Source organism: Oryx dammah, unplaced genomic scaffold (genome assembly GCF_014754425.2).
Source record: "Oryx dammah isolate SB20612 unplaced genomic scaffold, SCBI_Odam_1.1 HiC_scaffold_20, whole genome shotgun sequence".
NCBI lineage: Eukaryota > Metazoa > Chordata > Mammalia > Artiodactyla > Bovidae > Oryx > Oryx dammah.
The window spans coordinates 9,220,022-9,241,010 of record NW_024070204.1 but is presented as its reverse complement, the minus strand read 5'-3'; the positions used below and the strand labels follow the sequence as shown (position 1 = coordinate 9,241,010).

The window sequence follows — 20,989 nt, the reverse complement described above, 5'->3', positions numbered from 1 at the left end:
TTCTCTCACAGAAGGGCTAAGGCTAGCTGTGCACTCTCGGGAGCGTGGCCATTTTTTCCCCTTAAAGCTTACCGCGCCGCCTAGATCCTAGACTAGGACTCCACGTCACTTAGACCCTAGACCTGGAATGCTGCCATCCTGTCCCTCCTTCGGTTCTGAAAGCGTTCAGTGACTTTTTTCTACTTTTAGCTGCACCTGGTACCTAGAGTGCCAGAGTAGGGCACAAGGTATGTAAAAAAAAAAAAAAAAGAAAGAAAGTCGCTGCACGAGATGCACAAAAGTCTGCAAAAGTCACGTGCTTTATCAGCAGACTCTCTCCCTTGGTGCTAAGGATGCTGATGCCGTTGTATGTCAGTTGGCTAGAAACTCTCAGTTTCAGTCACTTCCAAAAAGCACGATTTGTCAGGGAGCCATCACTGCCCAGGAAGCCATGTGGAACCACACCAGTCACTCAGTGTAAATGAGCAGCACTTTCAGTTAGGGCGAGATTCCTCTCAATGCCGGTCACCAAAATTCACAAGCACCCAATATATCACACCGGAACCAGAAAGACTACCACAGTGTTTGTGGTTTCCAGGTCTTCTCAATCTACCTGCAGACTGGAAACCAGCGCACTGCGGGAGAACACCCCTCCTCACCCGATGAGACCAGCGTGAGAAACCCACATCTGGACAAGCGCCACCTGTCAGCCACATACAAAGTGGACATAAGCGGGAAGATTTTAGGAGTGGGGCAGATTTTAGGAGTAGAAAGGATTTCTGAATGAAAACAATAACCAAAAAAGGGGGGAAAAACCATAAACAAAATCTAATAAACATGTTCGGGTAACCATAGTCAGGTTTCCATAAAGCATAACAAGGGAACCCCCTCAAATTACATAGAATGTCACATCATGTATGTTTAACATCCCTAGGCTGATGCTAAGCCCATCATGCCAGTTAAAAAAACTAAAAGTTCCTCATGTCCTTTTTGTTTTGGTTTCACAGCTAAAGCTTTTTCTGGCTTAATACTTATTTTTTTACTTTCATATGTTAAATTGGACTTCCCTGGTGGCTCAAATGGTAAAGTGTCAGCCTACAATTCGAGAGACATGGGTTCAATCCCTGGGTCAGGAAGATCTCCTGGAGGAGGAAATGGCAGCCCACTCCAGTATTCTTGCCTGGAAAATCCCATGGACAGAGGAGTCTGGTAGGCTACAGTCCATGGGGTCGCAAAGAGTAGGATATGACTGACCAACTTCACTTTCATTTTCATGTTAAATTATTTAATTATCCTCATAGAGGTTCTTAACATATCAAAAAGATCTCCAGGAAAAAAAAAAGAAAACTTTCCTAGGAAACAACAGCTAAATCAAAGATTTTTATTTTGCAGGCACAAAACTGCAATAGCTAAGAATGAAAACTGGTTTTAGTTCAATAAACAAGTATTTTCTTCAAGGACAATTAGATAAACTGAACCTAAGAAGACATGATAAATGGGTATTTATTAACACTTTGTTTAAACTATATAATGGAGAAGGCGATAGCATCCCACTCCAGTACTCTTGCCTGGAAAATCCCATGGACGGAAAAGCCTGGTAGGCTATAGTTCATGGTGTCACGAAGAGTCGGACACGACTGAGTGACCTAACTTTCAATTTTCATTTTCATGCATTGGAGAAGGAAATGGCAACCCACTCCAGTGTTCTTGCCTGGAGAATCCCAGGGATGGCAGAGCCTGCTGGGCTGTCGTCTATGGGATAGCACAGAGTCAGACACGACTGAAGCGACTTAGCAGCAGCAGCAGCAAACTATATAAGCTAAATCAAAATTACTATTTTTCATAAACCAGAAAAGCATCCAAGTAGACAGATTACCCACAGGAAGAGATTCTGAGCCTAAATTAGTTATCATCATCACTACCATCACCATCATCACCATCACCACCATTATTGTCCCTCTCTCCCCCTTAATAAACACTTACTATTTACCAGGTACTCATAGCAACTCTGTTTGGTAGATGCTTTTATTATTGCTATTATGCAGATGAGGAAATTAAGACACGATGAGGCAAAATTTACTTAATTTACGTAACCAGTAAGTGGCAAAGCCAAGATCGATCTAATGCCAAGTTCTGTGCTCTTCACCACCAGTCTTTAAAGAGCAGAACACTCCACTGACATTTCTACACATTCCATCCTCCACTATCTCATTCCCATCCCCACACTCTGGCCAGCCAGTATGGCCCCCAGAGTTGGAGGAACAGTAAGGTCCTCTGCTTGTCAAACCCTGTTTGGCATCTCAGAGATGTTTAGTCGTGCTTTCAGGATGGGTAACCCTAAGAGAAGTTTGAAACCCATTCCTCCTGAAGGTCTTTGGACCAGATTGTGAAAGGGACTAAATCTTGAAAGACTAGATCTCACTTTCGCTGCATGGAAATCCAGTGCTAAATTCTCCCAGAGGCCTAGAGATGGACCTCCTAGCCTGGCTTCACACAGGCTCTGGGGAGAAAGGCATCACTTATCCTCAAGAATTATCCTTCTTCCTTTTCACCATCATTGGAAAGATGGTGATCCAGCCAGTATGGGACACGATTCTGGGCACTACAGACATCTCAGCAGTGAAGCCAAGCCCAGATCATAGAGTTCACTAGACCTGTTGAGAAACCTGTATGCAGGTCAAGAAGCAACAGTTAGAACTGCACATGGAACAACGAAGTGGTTCAAAACTGGGAAAGGTTCAAGCTGTATATTGTCACCTGCTTATTTAACTTATAAGCACAGTTCATGCATGCGTGCTAAGTTGCTTCAGTCATGGCCAACTCTGTGACACCCTATGGACTCCAGCCTGCCAGGCTTCTCTGTCCATGGGGATTCTCCAGGCAAGAAAACTGGAGTGGGTTGTCATGCCCTCCTCCAAGGGATCTTCCCAATCCAGGGATCAACTTCACATCTCTTACATTTCCTAAATTGGCAGCCAGGTTCTTTACCACTAGTGCCACCTGGGAAGCCCAATATAGACAGTACATCATGCGAAATGCCAGGGTGGATAGAGCACAAGCTGGAATCAAGATTGCTAGGAGAAATATCAATAACCTCATAAATGCAGATGACACCACCCTAAGAGCAAAAAAGGAAGAGGAACTAAAGAGCCTCTTGATGAAGATAAAAGAGGAAAGTGAAAAAGCTGGCTTAAAACTCAGCATTCAGAAAACTAAGATCATGGCATCTGGTCCCATCACTTCATGGCAAATAGATGGGAAAACAATGAAAACAGTGTCAGACTTTATTTTCTTGTGCTCACTGCAGATGGTGACTGCAGCCATGAAATTAAAAGAAACTTGCTCCTTGGAAGAAAAGCTATGACAAACTTAGACAGCATATTAAAAAGCAAACACATTACTTTGCCATCGAGTGTGTTTAGTCAAAGCTATGGTTTTTCCAGTTGTCACATATGGATGTGAGAGTTGGACCATAAAGAAGACTGAGGGCTGAAGAACTGATGCTTTTGAACTGCGGTGTTGGAGAAGACTCTTGAGAGTTCCTTGGACTGCAAGATCAAACCAGTCAATCCTAAAGGAAATCAACCCTGAATATTCATTGGAAAGACCGAAGCTTCAATACTTTGGCCACCTATTTGAAGAGTCAACTCGTTGGAAAAGACCCTGATGCTGGGAAAGACTGAGGGCAAGAACAGAAGGGGACGACAGAGGATGAGATGGTTGGAGGGCATCACTGACTCAATGGACATGAGTTTGAGCAAATTCTGGGAGATATTGAAGGATAGGGAAGTCCAGTGTGTTGTGCCGGGAGCCAGCGTGAGGAATTCCACCCGTGACAAGGTCATGCAGCAGAGCTCTGATGGCAAGGCTAATCAGACCTCAGGTTTTCCCCCTGGAATTTCCTGAGCATCCACCCTCTCAAAAATAAGAATCTGCCTGCTTTTCCAGTCTTCTGATATTCTCTGGAAAAAGTCAAATCAGGGCTTTAGTCTTCTGCATTTGAAAGGGATGTTTCAGCTTAAACCCCCTCTGCTAACTCTCTAGCTTGCCTAACAGGTTCCCCGGACCTCTTACAGCTTGTGAATTGCTTACAGCACCCCAACCATGAGAGGCACAAAGCTTAAAGCATCTTAAAGACACAGAGCCTTTTCTAAAGAGTTAAAAATTATATTGGTAGAGGGTTTTCACTGTTGACTCAATGACTGCTGCCAGGCCTCCATATTCTTTATCTTTTAGGCACCTGGGAGGATGTTAATCAATGTAAATGGGATATGGAGAAAGATATATAGTAGTTTTGATGTTAGCAACTCTAGACTTTTGAGTTAATTTCTTTTCTCTTTGTTATATATCACTGCACTCCTCTTGTGTCCTTGCTATGTAAGAATGTAACTTTATTTAGTGCTTTCTGAGAGTGGCACCAGACTTTGGGAAGATCAACACAAATAAGTCTTCTGGTTGACAAACCCTTATCTATAGGGTTTAAGGCTATAAAAGGCTATAAAATGTTAATTGGCCCTTTTGGCCGGAAGATGATGTAAATTACCTAAGACTTGTGTATATAACTAGGTATGCAGAGAGAAAAGCCTGGTTTTGATAAGAGTCTGGGCTGCTAACGCTGCATAACTTTGTGTTACCCATTGATCTCCATGTTTTATCAAAAGTATAAAAGGCCTTCTGAACAATAGAGGACGGGGCCAGTCACTGGACTGGTTTCCCCTGTGTCTCCTCTCTAATTTCTGGCTGAATTCCCATCTGGGGCATGGAGGCTCACCATGTCTACTTACTTGTCCCAGCTTTTAAGATCCACGTGAGGGGGAGCCCAAGGCGCGGCACCCCCTGATATTCAAGAGGACGCTGGTGGCCTAACGTAGATGGTGCAAGCTCCTTGTCTGGAACTTTATTGGCTTCCCATGTAAACCAAGTTATTCAGCCTTCTTTCTCCACTTAATTTTCCTACTACACTTTTTCTTCCTAATCTAATCTTATATTAATAAATAAATAAGTTTTCCTCGCCAACGCCGTCCCCGCTTCGAATTCCCTGGATCCACTCAGCCAAGCCAGCAGTGCTGCAGTCCACGGGGTCACAAAGATTCAGATATGACTAAGCAACTGAACCACAAAGGCCATGAGTGCAGTGTGGCCCTGGGGACTAGGAGTTGGGTCACCTTTCCACCTTCTCAGAGACCATGCTCAGTCCAGGGCAGCTCACCAGAACAGGGACTCACAGAGGGTCTGGGCTGAAGGGCTGTGGTCTGATTCTCCCTGGGGAGGTTATGAGCACCCAGAAGGCCTTGAAAACCCCTGTCTCACCTTATCCTCACCACAGTCCTGATTATGTTGATCTGCCTTTCATGGAGAGTCACTGGGGTGCTGAGAGACATTCCTGATTAGGAATGGAGGCAGAGAAGAGACAGAGAATGCCTGAGGACAGTCAGTCAAGGTCACCAGCACACAGTCTGTGCTCAGAGTGGCCTCCAGCACCCCTCTGCCCGGCGGTACCAGGCAGGGTGTGGAGCATTCACACGGGGACCTGTTGTTCTGTAGGAAAATGACTGTCCTGCCAGCATCACAGCGAATATGCAGCAAAGCCAGGACCAGACTCCTGTCTGTCTGTCTCCAAAGACCTTTCTCCTTACAGCTTAGGACCTGCCTGTCTCTGTTTGGTTTAATTAAGCAAGCCAAGCGTCTTCTTCCCCGTATGCTTTTCTGGGAGGAGAGCCAGGCTGTGTCTAATGACGCAGAGCATTTTCCATGTTGCTGTTTCTACGGAGCTGATGTAGCTGGTTTTCACATTCATCACATATCTTCCTAGTTAAACACCAGTGCCCCCATCAATTCAGTTCAGTTCAGTTCAGTCGCTCAGTGGTGTCCGACTCTTTGCGACCCCATGAATCGCAGCACGCCAGGCCTCCCTGTCCATCACCAGCTCCCGGAGCTCATTCAGACTCACATCCATCAAGTCAGTGATGCCATCCAGCCATCTCATCCTCTGTCGTCCCCTTCTCCTCCTGCCCCCAATCCCTCCCAGCATCAGAGACTTTTCCAATGAGTCAACTCTTCGCATGAGATGGCCAAAGTACTGGAGTTTCCGCTTTAGCATCATTCCTTCCAAAGTAATCCCAGGGTTGATCTCCTTCAGAATGGACTGGTTGAATCTCCTTGCAGTCCAAGGGACTCTCAGGAGTCTTCTCCAACACTACAGTTCAAACGCATCAATTCTTCGGTGCTCAGTCTTCTTCACAGTCCAACTCTCACATCCATACATGAGCACAGGGAAAACCATAGCCTTGACTAGACGGACCTTTGTTGGCAAAGTAATGTCTCTGCTTTTGAATATGCTATCTAGGTTGGTCATAACTTTTCTTCCAAGGAGTAAGCGTCTTTTAATTTCAGGCCGCAGTCACCATCTGCAGTGATTTTGGAGCCCCCCAAAATAAAGTCTGACACTGTTTCCACTGTTTCCCTATTTCCCATGAAGTGATGGGACCGGATGCCATGATCTTCGTTTTCTGAATGTTGAGCTTTAAGCCAACTTTTTCACTCTCCACTTTCACATCCTACAAGACCTTTTAGAACTAACACCCAAAAAAGATGTCCTTTTCATTATAGGGGACTGGAATGCAAAAGTAGGAAGTCAAGAAACACCTGGAGTAACAGGTGAATTTGGCCTTGGGATGAGGAATGAAGCAGGGCAAAGACTAAGAGTTTTGCCAAGAAAATGCAGTGGTCATAGCAAACACCCTCTTCCAACAACACAAGAGAAGACTCTACACATGGACATCACCAGATGGTCAACACTGAAATCAGATTGATTATATTCTTTGCAGCCAAAGATGGAGAAGCTCTATACAGTCAACAAAAACAAGACCAGGAGCTGACTGTGGCTCAGATCATGAACTCCTTATTGCCAAATTCAGACTTAAATTGAAGAAAGTAGGGAAAACCACTAGACCATTCAGGTATGACCTAAATCAAATCCCTTATGATTATACAGTGGAAGTGAGAAATAGATTTAAGGGCCTAGATCTGATAGATAGAGTGCCTGATGAACTATGGACTGAGGTTCATAACATTGTACAGGAGACAGGGATCAAGACCATCCCCATGGAAAAGAAATGCAAAAAAGCAAAATGGCTGTCTGGGGAGGTCTTACAAATAGTGCCCCCATCAACAGGGTCTTAATCAGCAAGGTCCCAAGAGGCACTGGTTGCCACCCACCCCCGCCCCCCACCACTGACGGGAGGCCACAGATGGCAGGTCTGTTCCTCGATGCCTGGGCAGATGACATAAGGGGTGGATGGCTGCCCCAGGTGTGTTTCCAGCTTCCTCCAGGTCCTGCTCATCACTATTCTTGCCTGGAGAATTCCATAGACAGAGAAGCCTGGAGGGCTACGCTCCATAGGGGTTACAAAGAGTCAGACACGACTGCGCAACTAACAGTTTCACTTTTCAGCTGTCACCAGACTTTTAGTCTCCAGATAGAAAGGCTTGTTGGGTCATGGGTGTGGCTTCTGTAAAGTCAAGGAGCTTTCAGAGCCAATGGGAGCCAGTGGGTGGGTGTGGAGATGGGGCAGGAGAAGGGTCAGAGTTCAGAGCTCTACTCACTTAACTTGGAGTCTGAGCTTTTATGCTAAATGAAGTAAGTCAGACAGAGAAAAATATATATATTCTCACTTATATGAGGAATCTTAAAAAACAAACAAAAACCTAACTCATAAGATACAGAGAGTGGAGGGTGAATGAAATAGAAGGGGGTCCAATGGTACAAATTTCCAGCTGTAAAATACTAAGTCTCATAAGTCATGGGATGTAATGGACAGCTCAGTGACTACGGTTAATAATACTGTATTGCATATTTGAAAGTTGCTAAGGTAGTAAATCTGAAAAAAAAATCTCATCACAAGAAAAAAAAAACATGATAAGTGTATGTAGTGATGAATGTGAACTAGATATGGTAGTGATTGTTTTGCAAATACCCTGATGCAGGGAAAGATTGACGGCAGGAGAACGGGGCGGCAGAGGATGAGGTGGTTGGATGGCATCACTGCCTCAATGGACATGAGTTTGTGCAAACTCTGGGAGATAGCAAAGGACAGGGAAGCCTGGCACACTGTAGTCCATGGGGTCGCAAAGAGTTGGATATGACTGAGCGACTAAACAATGACGGTGAAGCATTATGCTGTACACCTGAAAGCGATGTAACGTTTTATGTCAATTAGTCTCCTTTTTTAAGAAAGAAAAAAAATTTGTCTGGGTACATGAGGTCTTCAGTGCTGACTCCACACCCAGATGGAAACACCCACCAGCTGGACTGGTGCCCAAGCAGGCTTTCAGAGTCAGAACTTGAGACTTTGTGGGCACCTTGCCAGTGTCACGGCTGCCCCCTGTGCCCCTGGAGAATAAAAGCTTCCATAGACGACACGTCACTGAGTGAGCGGGCTGGGCTTCAGCACAACTGCACTTGCAGAAACAGGTGGTGGCTGGCTTCGAACTGTGGGCCACAGAGGGTAGAGGTGGTGGTCAAGGTCACAGCTAAAGATCAGCAGCCTCTAGCTGGCGTTTAAAGCCAGGGGCTGTTGAGATGCCCAGGCAGGGATGCAAAGAATGGTTCTCAGGATGGAGACCTGCTTCTAGCCTTCAGGGGTAAGTGGGAGCTGGCGGGGGGTGGCGGAGAGGATGGCCACATGACGCCAGTGGTAAGAGAGGTGGGGCAGAGCGTGTGTGTGTCGAGGAAGCGCCCAGCCGGGGCGCTGAGTTAGGGAGGATGAACACCCTGGCTTTCAGCATCTCTGACACATCCGCTGGGTGCTGCAGATTGAACTGTAGCCCCCAAAAGTACTTACCCCAAGCCCCTGTGCTGCTGTTGCTGTTCAGCAGCTAAGTCATGTCTGACTCTTTGCGACCCCAGAGACTGCAGCACCCCGGGCTTCCTTGTCCTTCACTGTTTCCTGGAGTCAGCGCAAACTCAAGTCCCTGTGAGTGTGCCCTTAGCTAGAAATAGGGTCTTTGCACATACGCTTAAGTTGCAACAAGGCCACACTTGCTTAGGGTGAGTGGTGCTAATCCAATGACTAGTGGCTGTACATAAAGGGGGAAATGTGGACACAGACTCAGAGAAGGAAGCCGCCATGTGGTTATGAGGCTGCCACAAGCCAAGATTGCTGGCAACCACCGGGAGCCGGAAGAGGCGAGGAAGCACCCACCCTTGGAGCCTTCAAGGGGGTGGGCATGGGAGATTTTTATCTTCTGCCCTTCCCAACTACTAGGGGATGCATTTCAGCTGCTTGAAGCCATCCAGATACCCTGTTATAGAAATCACAGGAGAATAATCCAGGTGCGGCCTGAGAAGCTGTCTTTCTGACAGTTTTCCAAGTGGTGCTGATGCTGGCAGCCTTGGGAACCCTGGCCTTTGGAGCATCATTGCTTTATGTAACTGCAGACGTCCATCTGCTGGTTCCAGAACACAAGAGTTTCCCAGATATCACAAGAGCCACCTGGCTCGATACTAGGAGTGTGTGAAAAGGACAACTGAGTGAAAGCGTTAGTCGCTCAGTGGCATCCAACTCTTTGTGACCCCATGGACCAAAGCCCGCTGGGCTCCTCTGTCCATGAGATTCTCCAGGCAAGAATACTAGAGTGGGTTGCCATGCCCTTCTCCAGGGGATCTTCCTGATCCAGGGATTGAACCCAGGTCTCCTGCATCGTAGGCAGATTCTTTACTGCCTGAGCCACCAAGGAAGCAGGAGCATATAGAGTCAGAGAAACACAGACTGGGGCCCAGGACATGCCCAGTATGTGCACAGCAGTGGGAAGGAGAAGGCAGGAGTTTTTGCTTTTCTGACCCCCAACCTCTGACCTCTCACCTCACAAAGGACATCATACGCTTCAAACAAGGGAGCCCCACTGCAATGGGGCTTGGTCAGGAAGGATGGCCAGTCTGCAGCTTTCAACCATCACTCAGGTTAGAAGGTAAAAACTGGTCCCCCCAACCCCATGGGGAAGAAGTGGGGGGACCGTGGGATGCCTCAGGGACCCCTCTGCCCAGAGAGTGGGGACATTTGGCAGCCTTCTTCACAATAGGGTGGCAACCTCCCCACCACAACCCGTGTTCCCAAACCCTCCTATCTCTGGTGACCCACAGAGGAGCCCTCCTGGTTCATCTCCACTCAGTTCTTGGTCCTATTAAAGCTTCTTTTTCCAAACCATGAAAAGCTGGCATCGTATCCTTGCAGCTACATGACTTCTTGATTTTCTGTTTTAAACAAAAATAGCAAGGTGGATTTGCATTTCATTTATATACTTATAATTTTTTTATCCAGAAAAATGCATCAACATTTTGTTCGGCTTTGGGGGTTTTTAAGTGAGAGCAGTGATGAGCTTGGGCAGGATGAACAGGCAGGCAATGAGAGGTGGGCAGGGTGGTCCTGCCACAGGGACAGTGGTTCCCGGGGGACAGGGAGCTCTGGGCAAGCTGACAATTTACCTGAGCCATCTGCACATCAAAGTGTTCTGTCAGCAGACTGGGGGGTTTCCGGGTCACCTTTCATGTCCTTGGCTAGAAACCAGCCTGGTCATCATTATGGGAGACAGCAGGGACAACCTGCTGGGAGCCAGTGACCACGTGAAGGGCTGCATGCAGAAGCCCTTGAGGAACTCAAGGGGTGTGACTTCTTGACCACAGGACTGCCCAGAGCAGAGGCACTGGTCCTGGGGCCTGGCCGGCGGACCGGAAGAACATCCCAGGAATACCGTGCCTTACGGCCATCTCTCACCCCTCCTCATTCCCCCAGTCACCACCCCCCAACCCCTCTCCCTGGAGCCTCATGATGCTGGAAGAAGGTTCCATCACCAGGGTCAGTGGGGAGAATAAAGACCGCTTCTCTCACTTTCATGTCAGCTCACAGATTTCCTAATAAGGAGGGTCCTTTGTATACTGAAAATCCTCGGACTGCAAGGAGACCCAACCAGTCAATTCCAAAGGAAATAAGCCCTGAATATTCACTGGAAGGATTGATGATGAAGCTGAAACTCCAATACTTTAGCCACCTGATGTGAAGAACTGACTCACTGGAAAAGACCCCGAGGCTGGGAAAGATTGAAGTCGGGAGGAGAAGGAGCGACAGAGGATGAGATGGTTAGATAGCATCACTGACTCGATGGACATGAGCTTGAGCAAACTCTCAGGGAGAGGGACAAACTCTCAAGGACAGGGAAGCCTGGCAGTCCATGGGATTGCAGTCAGACATGACAGCGACTGAACAATAACAACAATATATACTTATATATAAATTATACACACACACACATATATACATATATATATATATCTGAATCACTTTGCTGTATACCTGAAACTAACGCAACACTGTAAATCAACTAATAAATAAACACCCATACAAGTGCATTTCTAGAAAGATGCACAAGTGTCTGAGGGACTGCCCTCAGGGAGCTTGAGTCATTTTTCATCCTTTATTGTATTTGGTGGATTTCTCTTGTTTTTGTGCTTTACTTTTTTAGCTGTTAAAAGAAAATGAAATTAATTGTTTAATTCTTTAAAAAGCTTTCCAGGGATGTGTTTTGGATAAAGTAAAGAAACTAAAATGCATTTATGCTGTACCACTTACACAAAAGAACACATATAAAAACAAAACATTTCTATTTCTATATAACTGTTGTTCAGTTGCTAGCTCATGTTTTACTCTTTGCAACCCCATGGACTGCAGCTCATCAGGCTTCCCTGTCCTTCACTATCTCCTGGAGTTGGCTCAAATTCATGTCCTTTCAGTCGGTGATGCTATTTAACCATCTCATCCTGTGTCTCCCCCTTCTCCTCCTGCCCTCAATCTTTCCCAGAATCATGTAAATAAATACAGAGGGACATGGCTGAAGGATGCCTCCCTACCAGTGGGCACTTCTGAGAAGTGGCAGGATGCAAAGAGATTATTTTCACATGTAAAAAAAACTTACCTTTGAGATACAATGTGAAAAATAAGAGTGTGTCAGATTAAGGAAGTACACACCTACTTTGATCAAAATGAGTAACATTAAAAATGCTGGTATCATAGTATCATTTCCTAATTTATACACACTTAGGTTTATCCCAATAGAACACTGTTGTACCATAAGACTGTTTATTTCACAAGTGATTTTTAATTCTGTAGCCACAGTTTTACATGACCACATCTTGTTATACTTTTTAAACTTTAGATACAGAGTTTGTTAGAAGGTAACAGGAATGACACATTCTTTCTGCTGAACAATATATCCCATCTAACTTAAAGATGATTAACCTTTTGGATATCAAGAATTGAAATGACTGGGGTCACCTTTATTTGTAGGTCCCCAAATAGCCCTGAGGTCTAAATAGGAAAATATCTTTTATAAACCATAACAAAACTCTCACCTCAAAATAAAATGCTATGAAATTTACACAATTATATCCTTATTCAACATTTTTACAATATCCAGAAACCTACCGGATTTTTAGAAATGACAATGAAAGTAGTTTTACATTCAGAAAACAAAGCTTATGCCAACATGACATAACCTGAAACCTGGCCCCTGTGCAGAGTGCACACAATTCTTCATCAGCCTTGTTAAAGACACATATTGTCAGACACCCAGTGTGTGCCAGGCAGAACGAGGGTTTGAATGAAAAGGATTCCAATGAGATTTGCCTTGCCTGTTTGTTTCAATGGGGTCTATTACTCAAATTCCCTGGGATGTCCTAAAGGTTCACAGGGTTGCTGGTAACACTGCCAGGTTTCTAGCATCCTTTTCTAGTTTTCATCCAGTTTTGAAAGAGCTATGCGGTTCCAAACCAGCTTCCAGAACGTCTGCTCAGAAACTGGTGTTAAAGTGCTTCAACGCGACCTCCCCAAAATCTCATAAAGCATTAGCACAGGCCACTGCTGGGCCTGCCTGGGTTCATTTAGTTTCTCATCCACATTTTCTTCAAGAACAGGAGAAAAATGTCCCATTATCATGAAGTGATTCTCTCAAAAACCGGACTGCAAGAGCGGTGATTGATTAGAGCATCTCAACACTTGGACAGACTCGGGGAATTCTCAGAGCCTCCATGGGGTACAGTTCTGCTTCTCAGGTCAGCCTGGTACTGAACCATCTGTGACCCCAGGCTGCATGCCTGGTGGAGCTCCCCGCAAGAATCCCCTCTGGATTCTGCCACTCCATGCCAGGGAAGCAGCCAACAGCAGAGAGGACCCAAGCCCGGCTATGCAACCTTGTCCAGGAGCCGCCCAGGACAACACCACCGTCCAACAAGGACACCTGGGTGATGACACACTGATTGTGTTCTGTGCCATACTGGACACACTTGAGGGATCCCAGTGGGGGGTCTTGGGCTGTCTCTTCCTCAAATATACCAGGTCATAGCTGACATTCCCTGGGAGCTATAGTGGCGGTCCCCTTCGTGAGCACAAAACCCGAACTCCTTCCAGTGTGTGTGTGTATGTGCGCATGCACTCACATCACACTACACGCCTCCACTTGCAGCTGAGAGCCTTCAGACCACTGCAGGGCTTGCCTTTCACAAGAGCCTTATTTCAGCCTGGGTCAGGGGAAGGAGAGATTGAACAGCAGCCATCTCATTCAACTGAGTTCCTCAAAAATGAGCTAAATCAAACCAAGTCGTGGTGGTTTTGGGAGGTGGGGTGATTTTGTTTTTCTATTTCTTAAAAAAAAAAAAAAGCTTCCAGTGGACATTTTTTTAGCTGCTTATTTTAAATGTTAATGAAGACACACGAATTCAAGGGCACATCCCTGAGCCGCTGACACAGAGTTGCCCAGAGGTTTGAGACAAATTCTCCATGCTGGAGCAGGCAGGGCAACCAGGGTTTCAGGAAGAGCTGTTTTGTTGCAAGTTCTTTATAGCAACAGCCTCCCCACCAATGCCCCACACCATGGTCACAATTATGTATCAATTTATGTATCAATGCCAGTTGTCCAGGTGAATGGGACTTTGTTGTTTAATCGCTCCTGATGGATCATCCCGCTTTCCTTCCCAAGAAGACATGGTCCCCCAGGCCCAACTGAAAGGGGCTCGGTGTGAGCCTGCTGCCCAGAACAGCAAGGACCAGACACACAGACCAGAGTCATGAGGGGTCCCGTGAGCTGGGCACCCATAGCCAAGGGCAGAATCCAAACAGTTCCCTATGGGGCTTGTGAGCGTGGGTGGCGTGTTAGAATGTCCCCAAATACTTAAAAAGTGCCAGCACTTCATTTGACAAAAGACACTTGCAACTAAAAGCTTACAATAGTTCCTGATCAATCTCAGCACTGCAGGGAATACCTGCATCGTACTGGATATCAGGACAGAAGATGAAACAGCGAGGGGTCCCAGGTGAGCCTGGGACTAGGGCTCATTTCGCAGAGCAAGCTGGGGCGAAGGATGCAGAGATGGTCTTCTGTCTTAATGTAGTGTGGGTCGGGGTGGGAAACTGTGCCCCTGCCAAAGGCTGTAGGACACAGATCAGCCCTTCTTAGTCTTGGCTCCTTCATCCAAGGAGTGCTTCTCTTCATAATAATTGGGTACCTGTGACTCTTCCTGGAGACCACGCACTCTGCATCCAATTCAGGACTGTGGTCTGGCCCCACCTCGTGGGATTCAGTTTCAGAGTCTCATCTCCACTCAGTGGACTTTCCAGAGACCTAGCTGGCCACTGACCGCCCTGAAGGAAGCGGGCAGAGGCAGCTTGGACTGGACCGCCCCCTCCCCGCACCCACAAATCCCACTTTCCAAGTGACATCACAAAGTCGACCCTCCACCGCAGGAGCGAGTCGCAGGAGGGCCGGCAGTTGAGATGACGACCTAGGGCAATTTCCAAGCCTATTTCTGAGGCTTCTGGTGCCGCCAGGAGCCCATGGGGAGGCGCAGCAGAAAAAAGTCACAAAGGTTCATAATGTTGTGCGTTGCATTCCTTGGGTGTAGCCAAAGATATGGAAGGTCTCTGAACACCGCGGTCATTCCAGCTTTTCCCTCCCCTCTCCCGGCGGTGAGCCTGGCATGGGGCTGACATGTGATTCACAGGAGCAGAGAGAAAAAACCGTCCTCACACCACACACGCAGGTATCAGACGGGGAGGAACCGGTTCTAGAGGTAAAATCGATGGGCGGCCCATCTGTGTTGTCACAGCCCCCTCTTTGTACACAGAGGTTGAATTTTTTTTTTTCTCAATACAAGGGTTCGCTTCCACGAGAGGCAACTGAGAGGCCCTGTGAGGTGACTTCACGTCCACTCCAAAGCCATTTCAGCCACCAAAGTCCCGAGTTTCTAAGAATCAAGAAGTCTCAATGGGAGGGGTGATTCCCAGGCATCGCCCTGGGGAAAAAGCAGCACTGACATTATCTTAGAAATATTTCTTCTGTCTAGTGTGATAACAACTCACTCAGATGCTAAAAAGTATTAAAATATACTTCACCTTTCCCCCTAACTCTATTTATATATAAATCCCTGAGAAGGTACCTGTCAAGTTGAAATTCACTATTTACAGGTAATAAACATCAGGAGCGCAAAGCAGACACTGGATCCTCGTTCTGTGCAGCAGGGCGGTGCTCTCATCCGTCAGGTGAAACTAAAAGTCACGCAGTCGTGTCTGACTCTTCGCGACTCCATGGACTATGCAGTCCATGGAATTCTCCAGGCCTGAATACTGGAGTGACTAGCCATTCCCTTCTCCAGGGGAATCGTCCCAACCCAGGGATCGAACCCAGGCCTCCCTCATTGCGGGCGGATTCTTTACCAGCTGAGCCACCAGGGAAGCCCCATCTGTCAGGAGAGCAAGCTAAATCTCCCTCCCTAAATGAAAAGAAGGTGGTGGGTGGGGTGGAATTCTGCACAGAAGCAGCAGGCGAAGTCTGCTGTCCATTCACTCTTGAGTGTCTGGAGGGCATGACATGGCAAGTCATCAGGGACACTGTTGATCTCCCATGACTCCATCGTTTTCTGCTCTTTTTAGACCTCTGAGTAGTGACACCAGGGATGATCAAGGCATTTTAGCTAAATCTGGAGCAGAAGATAGGCAGAAAACAAAAAGAAAAAGGAGGCAAAAGGGCCAGCGTGGAACTTACATGGTGACAGAGCTGGGGGGGACACTGCATGTCGGTACCCCCATCCCTGACCGACACTGGAGGAGAGGGAGGGGTGAGCCCTTGGGGAGGAAAGTGCAGCCAACCATTCAAAGCAACCAAAACATATCAACACAAAACATGATCTTACTGGCCCATCAGGGAAACAAGACGTATTTCTCTCCACCTTGGGGACCAGCACTCATCTCATCCAAGGGCACTTGGCCAAGCCAAACTCTTAGGCTCAAGGGTGACCCACAGCCAACCACATCAGTGATGTTCAAAGCGGGTCCAGACCTCTGGGCCATTCTTCTTGGGCCCTTCTGGAACAAGGGAGGAATTCACTAAAATCTGACTTTAAAAGATGGATTATCATCACATCTGCCTCCCATTAGCCTGGGTGCAGCCTGATGGTCTGTTCATCGAGGTTTTTGGAGAGATGAGTGTAAGATGTTCAGTGTCTGATAGTGGGGGGCGGGGGCAAGAGGAGGGAGAGCCAGTGCCATGCCGCCCGAATCATGAGATGGATGGGCGCTCGTCGCCACATGGCCAGGGAGTAAAATTTCCCCTGTGAATCCAGAGACAGAATAAACGGCTTCCCATTGGTCTGTAATATTTTAAATCTATGGCTTATACTCAGGATAATATTTAAATAAAGTGCTGTTGGTAGTGCATATATGAAAGATACTCTGCAACCCAGAGAGCCAGAGATTCATTAGTATTTTTCAGCTTTTTGGAGATACAAGTATGGACAGAAAACTCCCACGGAGCGCTCAGGGCCTGGGGCATACCACACCCCTGTGCTGCCAAAGTTCCCGGAATCTTGGCAAGTCTACAAAGCTTGCATGAGAATGAACTGAACACCAAGGGCTTTCATCAAAGGGAAAATAAAATTCCACACCAGGTATCTGTCAGGATTGAGTCGGGAGGAGGAAGCAACCAGCTCACTCCAGGAGAATTTGCCAAAAACATGTTTGCTTAACATTCAGCTCTAATCCCTATTTCTCAAAAAATGTATGGCCCACCTGTCAGTAGTTTGCAAAACTCTACATTTTTAGCATCTCTTTTTACATCTTAAGGATATTTTAATTCAATTGTCTAAGAGCACATAACTTAATTTTGTACTTCTAGTAATAATTTATTAGAGTTGCCCCCATTTTCTTAAACACTTTTTTCTATTTTGGAGTATGTTCAAGATTTTATATGCAGATTATCTAAAACCCCTTGCTTAAAATGAGCTTAGTTCTAGCAATACATACACTCTTCTATGCAGTCTCATACTTTGACAATTGGGCTTTCTTCATTTTTACCACTGGATGGAAAAGAGAGCTTCAGAAATTAAAGGTAATTTGACTCCTCTGTCTTACTTGATTATTTTGCGGTAAAGCAAATGCCTTTATCCAATAGAAATCTTCGACATCACTTAATCCAATTAAGGACATGTAGTGCTTTTGAGCACCCCCAAAGAGATGGAAAGGCAAAGCCCTCCAATAAAAAAAGCAAAAGGGGGCCAACAGGAGGAGAATGCCACAAATTCTATGTGAAATCATAGAGATAGCACAAATAATTATTGCTAGAAACAGTATTTTAAACAAAGGGTCTTCAGACAAATGCATTAAGACCGTCATAAATATTTACAAACAGCCCTATCACTGGTCAAGTGCTGTAAGTCTGATCATAACTGAAAAATACAAAACTATACAGAAAATGTCCTTTGGATAAACTGGTCTTAACTTTTTCTGCACTGAGGTTCTAAGGGGGGCTGCTCTGGTGGCTCAGTGGTCGAGTTTTAGGTAGAATGCCCACTACAAGTACTGACTGCTGGGGAAACTGGTTTCAGGCGATTCAATTAGGGCTTGGCCCAGTTCACTCTTGGGTGCAGCCTGAACAAACAGGAACGTTTTCTGGGCCGCGAAAGGAGCCTGTGCACCCTGGGAAGTGCTGTGCGTAAAATGCAAGGGCGGGGCGGGGGCGCACACTTCCAGGGAGGACCGCACCCAGCGTCCCCGCCGCCTCCCCCAGGGCTCCCGGCAGTTTCGCATGCCCGGCCGGCGGGCTCTGCGTCCTGCCTCGCCCCCGCGCGCCGGACACACACCCCCCTCACGTCCTTTTTCTCCAGGACGACATCCGCTTTTCCTTCTGCGCCGCGGCCAGCCGCTGCTTCTCCGCCTCCTCCGCCTTCCGCTTCTCCTCCTTGGCCTCCTTGTACCGCCACTTGGGCAGCTGCAGGTGGCTGCTGTCCTTGGTGCTGCCCCGGGCCGCCCGCTCGGGCTGGAAGGTGGGCGCGGGCGCCTTGCTGACACGCACCTTGGGGATGGTCACGCCGGGCCGCACGCTGCTCCGCCGTAACAGCTGCAGGGGCAGGAGGCTGGCCCTCCTGGGGGCGGCCGGCGGCTGCGAAGACGAGAGGCCGGCTCTAGGGGCCTCCTCTTTGGAGACCCCCACGGCCTGGGAGGTCTGGGATTGCGGCTCGGAGCCCTCTCCCTTGTCCCTTTCCTGGGCTTGCGTGTCCGGGTCTCTGCGTGATGCCAGGATCTCCTGCACCGCCAGCCGCCTTTTGCCCACACAGGGGGGGCTCTCGGGGCACACGGTCTGGCAGACGATGGCCACGGCGGGGCTGTAGAGGCTCGTGGTCATCTTGACCATGTGGTCCAGGGCCCCCCCATCCTCCAGGCCTTGGCGCGAGCGGGAGGTCAGCGTGGACCGCACAAAATCCGTGAGCTTCTGCAAGCAGCTCTTGGATCCCGCGGGCTTCTGACCCGCTTCCAGGGCCAGTGGCAGCTCTGGCTTGTACTTTTCCCCAAACTGCTCCGGGCAGGGTCGCTCCAGTAGCCTCTGGATGAGCCGAACCGCTTCAAACCGTCCGGTGTAGGTAGCCCACTCCTGGGAGGACATCCCCCGGCGGGAGTCCCTGGCGTGGACATCCGCCCCTGAAAACCAGAAAGAGAAAATAGGAATGGGTGGGTGCAAGCGGGCCTTTTCCCTTCCACAGGCAGAAAACAAAAGACACAGAAGACGGAGACAACTGCCTCTGCCTTGGAGCTGGGCCACCTGATGAACCCACACCTGACTGTCACCTCCGGCATATACTATTATAACACAACCCACCTTTAAGTGCCCGACTTCATGTTTTGTGCTGTGCTTAGTCACTCAGTCCTGTCTGACTCTCTGTGACTCCATGGACCATAGTCTGCCAGCCTCCTCTGTCCATGGGATCCTCCAGGCAAGAACACTGGGGTGGCTTGTCAGTCCCTTCTCCAGGGGATCTTCCCAAGCCAGGGATCAAACCTGGGTCTTCTGCCTTGGCATGCGGGTTCTTTACCACTAGCATCACTTGAAAAGCCCCTTTTTCCTATAAAGAAAACTGCCTAAACTCAGCATCTAAATTGTGGAATTTTTTTTTTTTTTTTCATATAGAAATAAGACTTCATGGCTTTCTGGCAATGGAGAGACAGGTGGTTTGTAACACCTGGTGGATGCTACTAGAATGTTCTAAAAATACTACCAGTAACTGTCACTGGCAAAGCATTTGCTGTCCTATTTCTCTATCAACTCTCCTTTTCCTCCAAGATCTCACTCCTGGAGGTTATGATTCTTGTTTTTGCAGGAAGTGTGTGTTTGTTCACTTTGGGTGCTTCAGGTTAGCTGGTCACGGGTCTGTCATCTTCACCAGACTGTGGGCTTCCAGGACAGAGGCACATCTTAGTTGTTTTTGCTTCCTGAACACATATCATTCTGATTGGTGAGAGGCATGCATTTAATAAGCGTCTGTTACAATAGATGGCAGTCATGGTCGCTGAGGGCACTGCCTGAGGCCTCGAAGCTGATAAGAGAGAAGGTCCAGACCTGGGTCCTGACCCACAATAGTCTGCGCTTCCCCCTACCCTGCAGGGAGGCCTCCTCCTCTGTGAACTTCCAGTGTCGACACAGCCCAGGTCTAGTGCTCAGGGATTTAATCCCACAGTAATCTAAGTGTACTGTGAAAGTGTTTTGTACATGCAATCAGCATCCACAATCACTTGACTTTAGGTCAAAGAGATTAACACCCAAAATGTGGGTGAGCCTCCTCCAACTAGCTGAAGACCTTAGAACAAAAGCTGATGTTTTCAGGAGAAGAAAGAATTCAGCCTCAAGACTGCAGCATCCACTCCTGCCCAAGTCTCCAGGATCCTGGCATGACCTGCAGATTCCAGGCTTACCAATGCCAATTTCCCTAAAACTGTTGTTGCTGTTCAGTTGCTCAGTTGTGTCCAACACTTTGCAACTCTATGGACTGCAGCACGCCAGGCTTCCCTATCCTTCACTGTCTCCCGAAGTTTGCCCAAAGACATGTCCATTGAGTCAGTGACGCCATCCAACCATCTCATCCTCTGTCGTCCCCTTCTCCACCCGCCTTCAATCTTTCCCAGCATCAGGGTCTTTTCCAATGAATTAGCTCTTCACATCAGGTGGTCAAAGGATTCAAGCTTCAGCTTCAGCATCAGCCCTTCCAATGAATATTCAGGGTTGATTTCTTTTAGGATTGATGGGTTTGATCTCCTTGCAGTCCAAGGGGCTCTCAAGAGTCTTCTTTAGAACCACAGTTCCAAAGCATCAATTCTTCGGAGCTCAGCCTTCTTTATGGCCCAACTCTCACATCCATACCTGACTACTGGGGAAAAAAAACCTCCCTAAAATAATTCTCTTAATATATATTTCCCACCCATTCTGTCTTTCTGGAGAAATCTGCCTCCTACATCTCCCTTACACAAGTCACTTCATTCACAAATCTCCCCATATCACCAACTGCCCCTCCTAATACTGCAAAGTTAATCTTCAATTCAACTTGACAAAATGTTTGTAAGTTTCAGTAAAAGAGAAATTAATAAGGAATTGCTGTTCAGTTAATCTTGGTCCAATCTCAGCCATATATTAAAAATCATTCAAG

At 47.4% G+C, this 20,989-nt stretch overlaps 1 protein-coding gene across 1 annotated transcript in view; it reads right to left on the bottom strand.

The window, feature by feature from the left end:
* Positions 1-12,093: 12,093 nt before the first annotated feature.
* ANKRD33B (ankyrin repeat domain 33B) overlaps positions 12,094-20,989 on the bottom strand; it is a 99,775-nt gene continuing 90,879 nt past the window's right edge. The window contains exon 4 of the mRNA XM_040262513.1: positions 12,094-18,992. Coding sequence (XP_040118447.1) covers positions 18,163-18,992 — 830 coding nt within the window. The 3' untranslated portion in view covers positions 12,094-18,162. The remainder of the gene's footprint in view (positions 18,993-20,989) is intronic.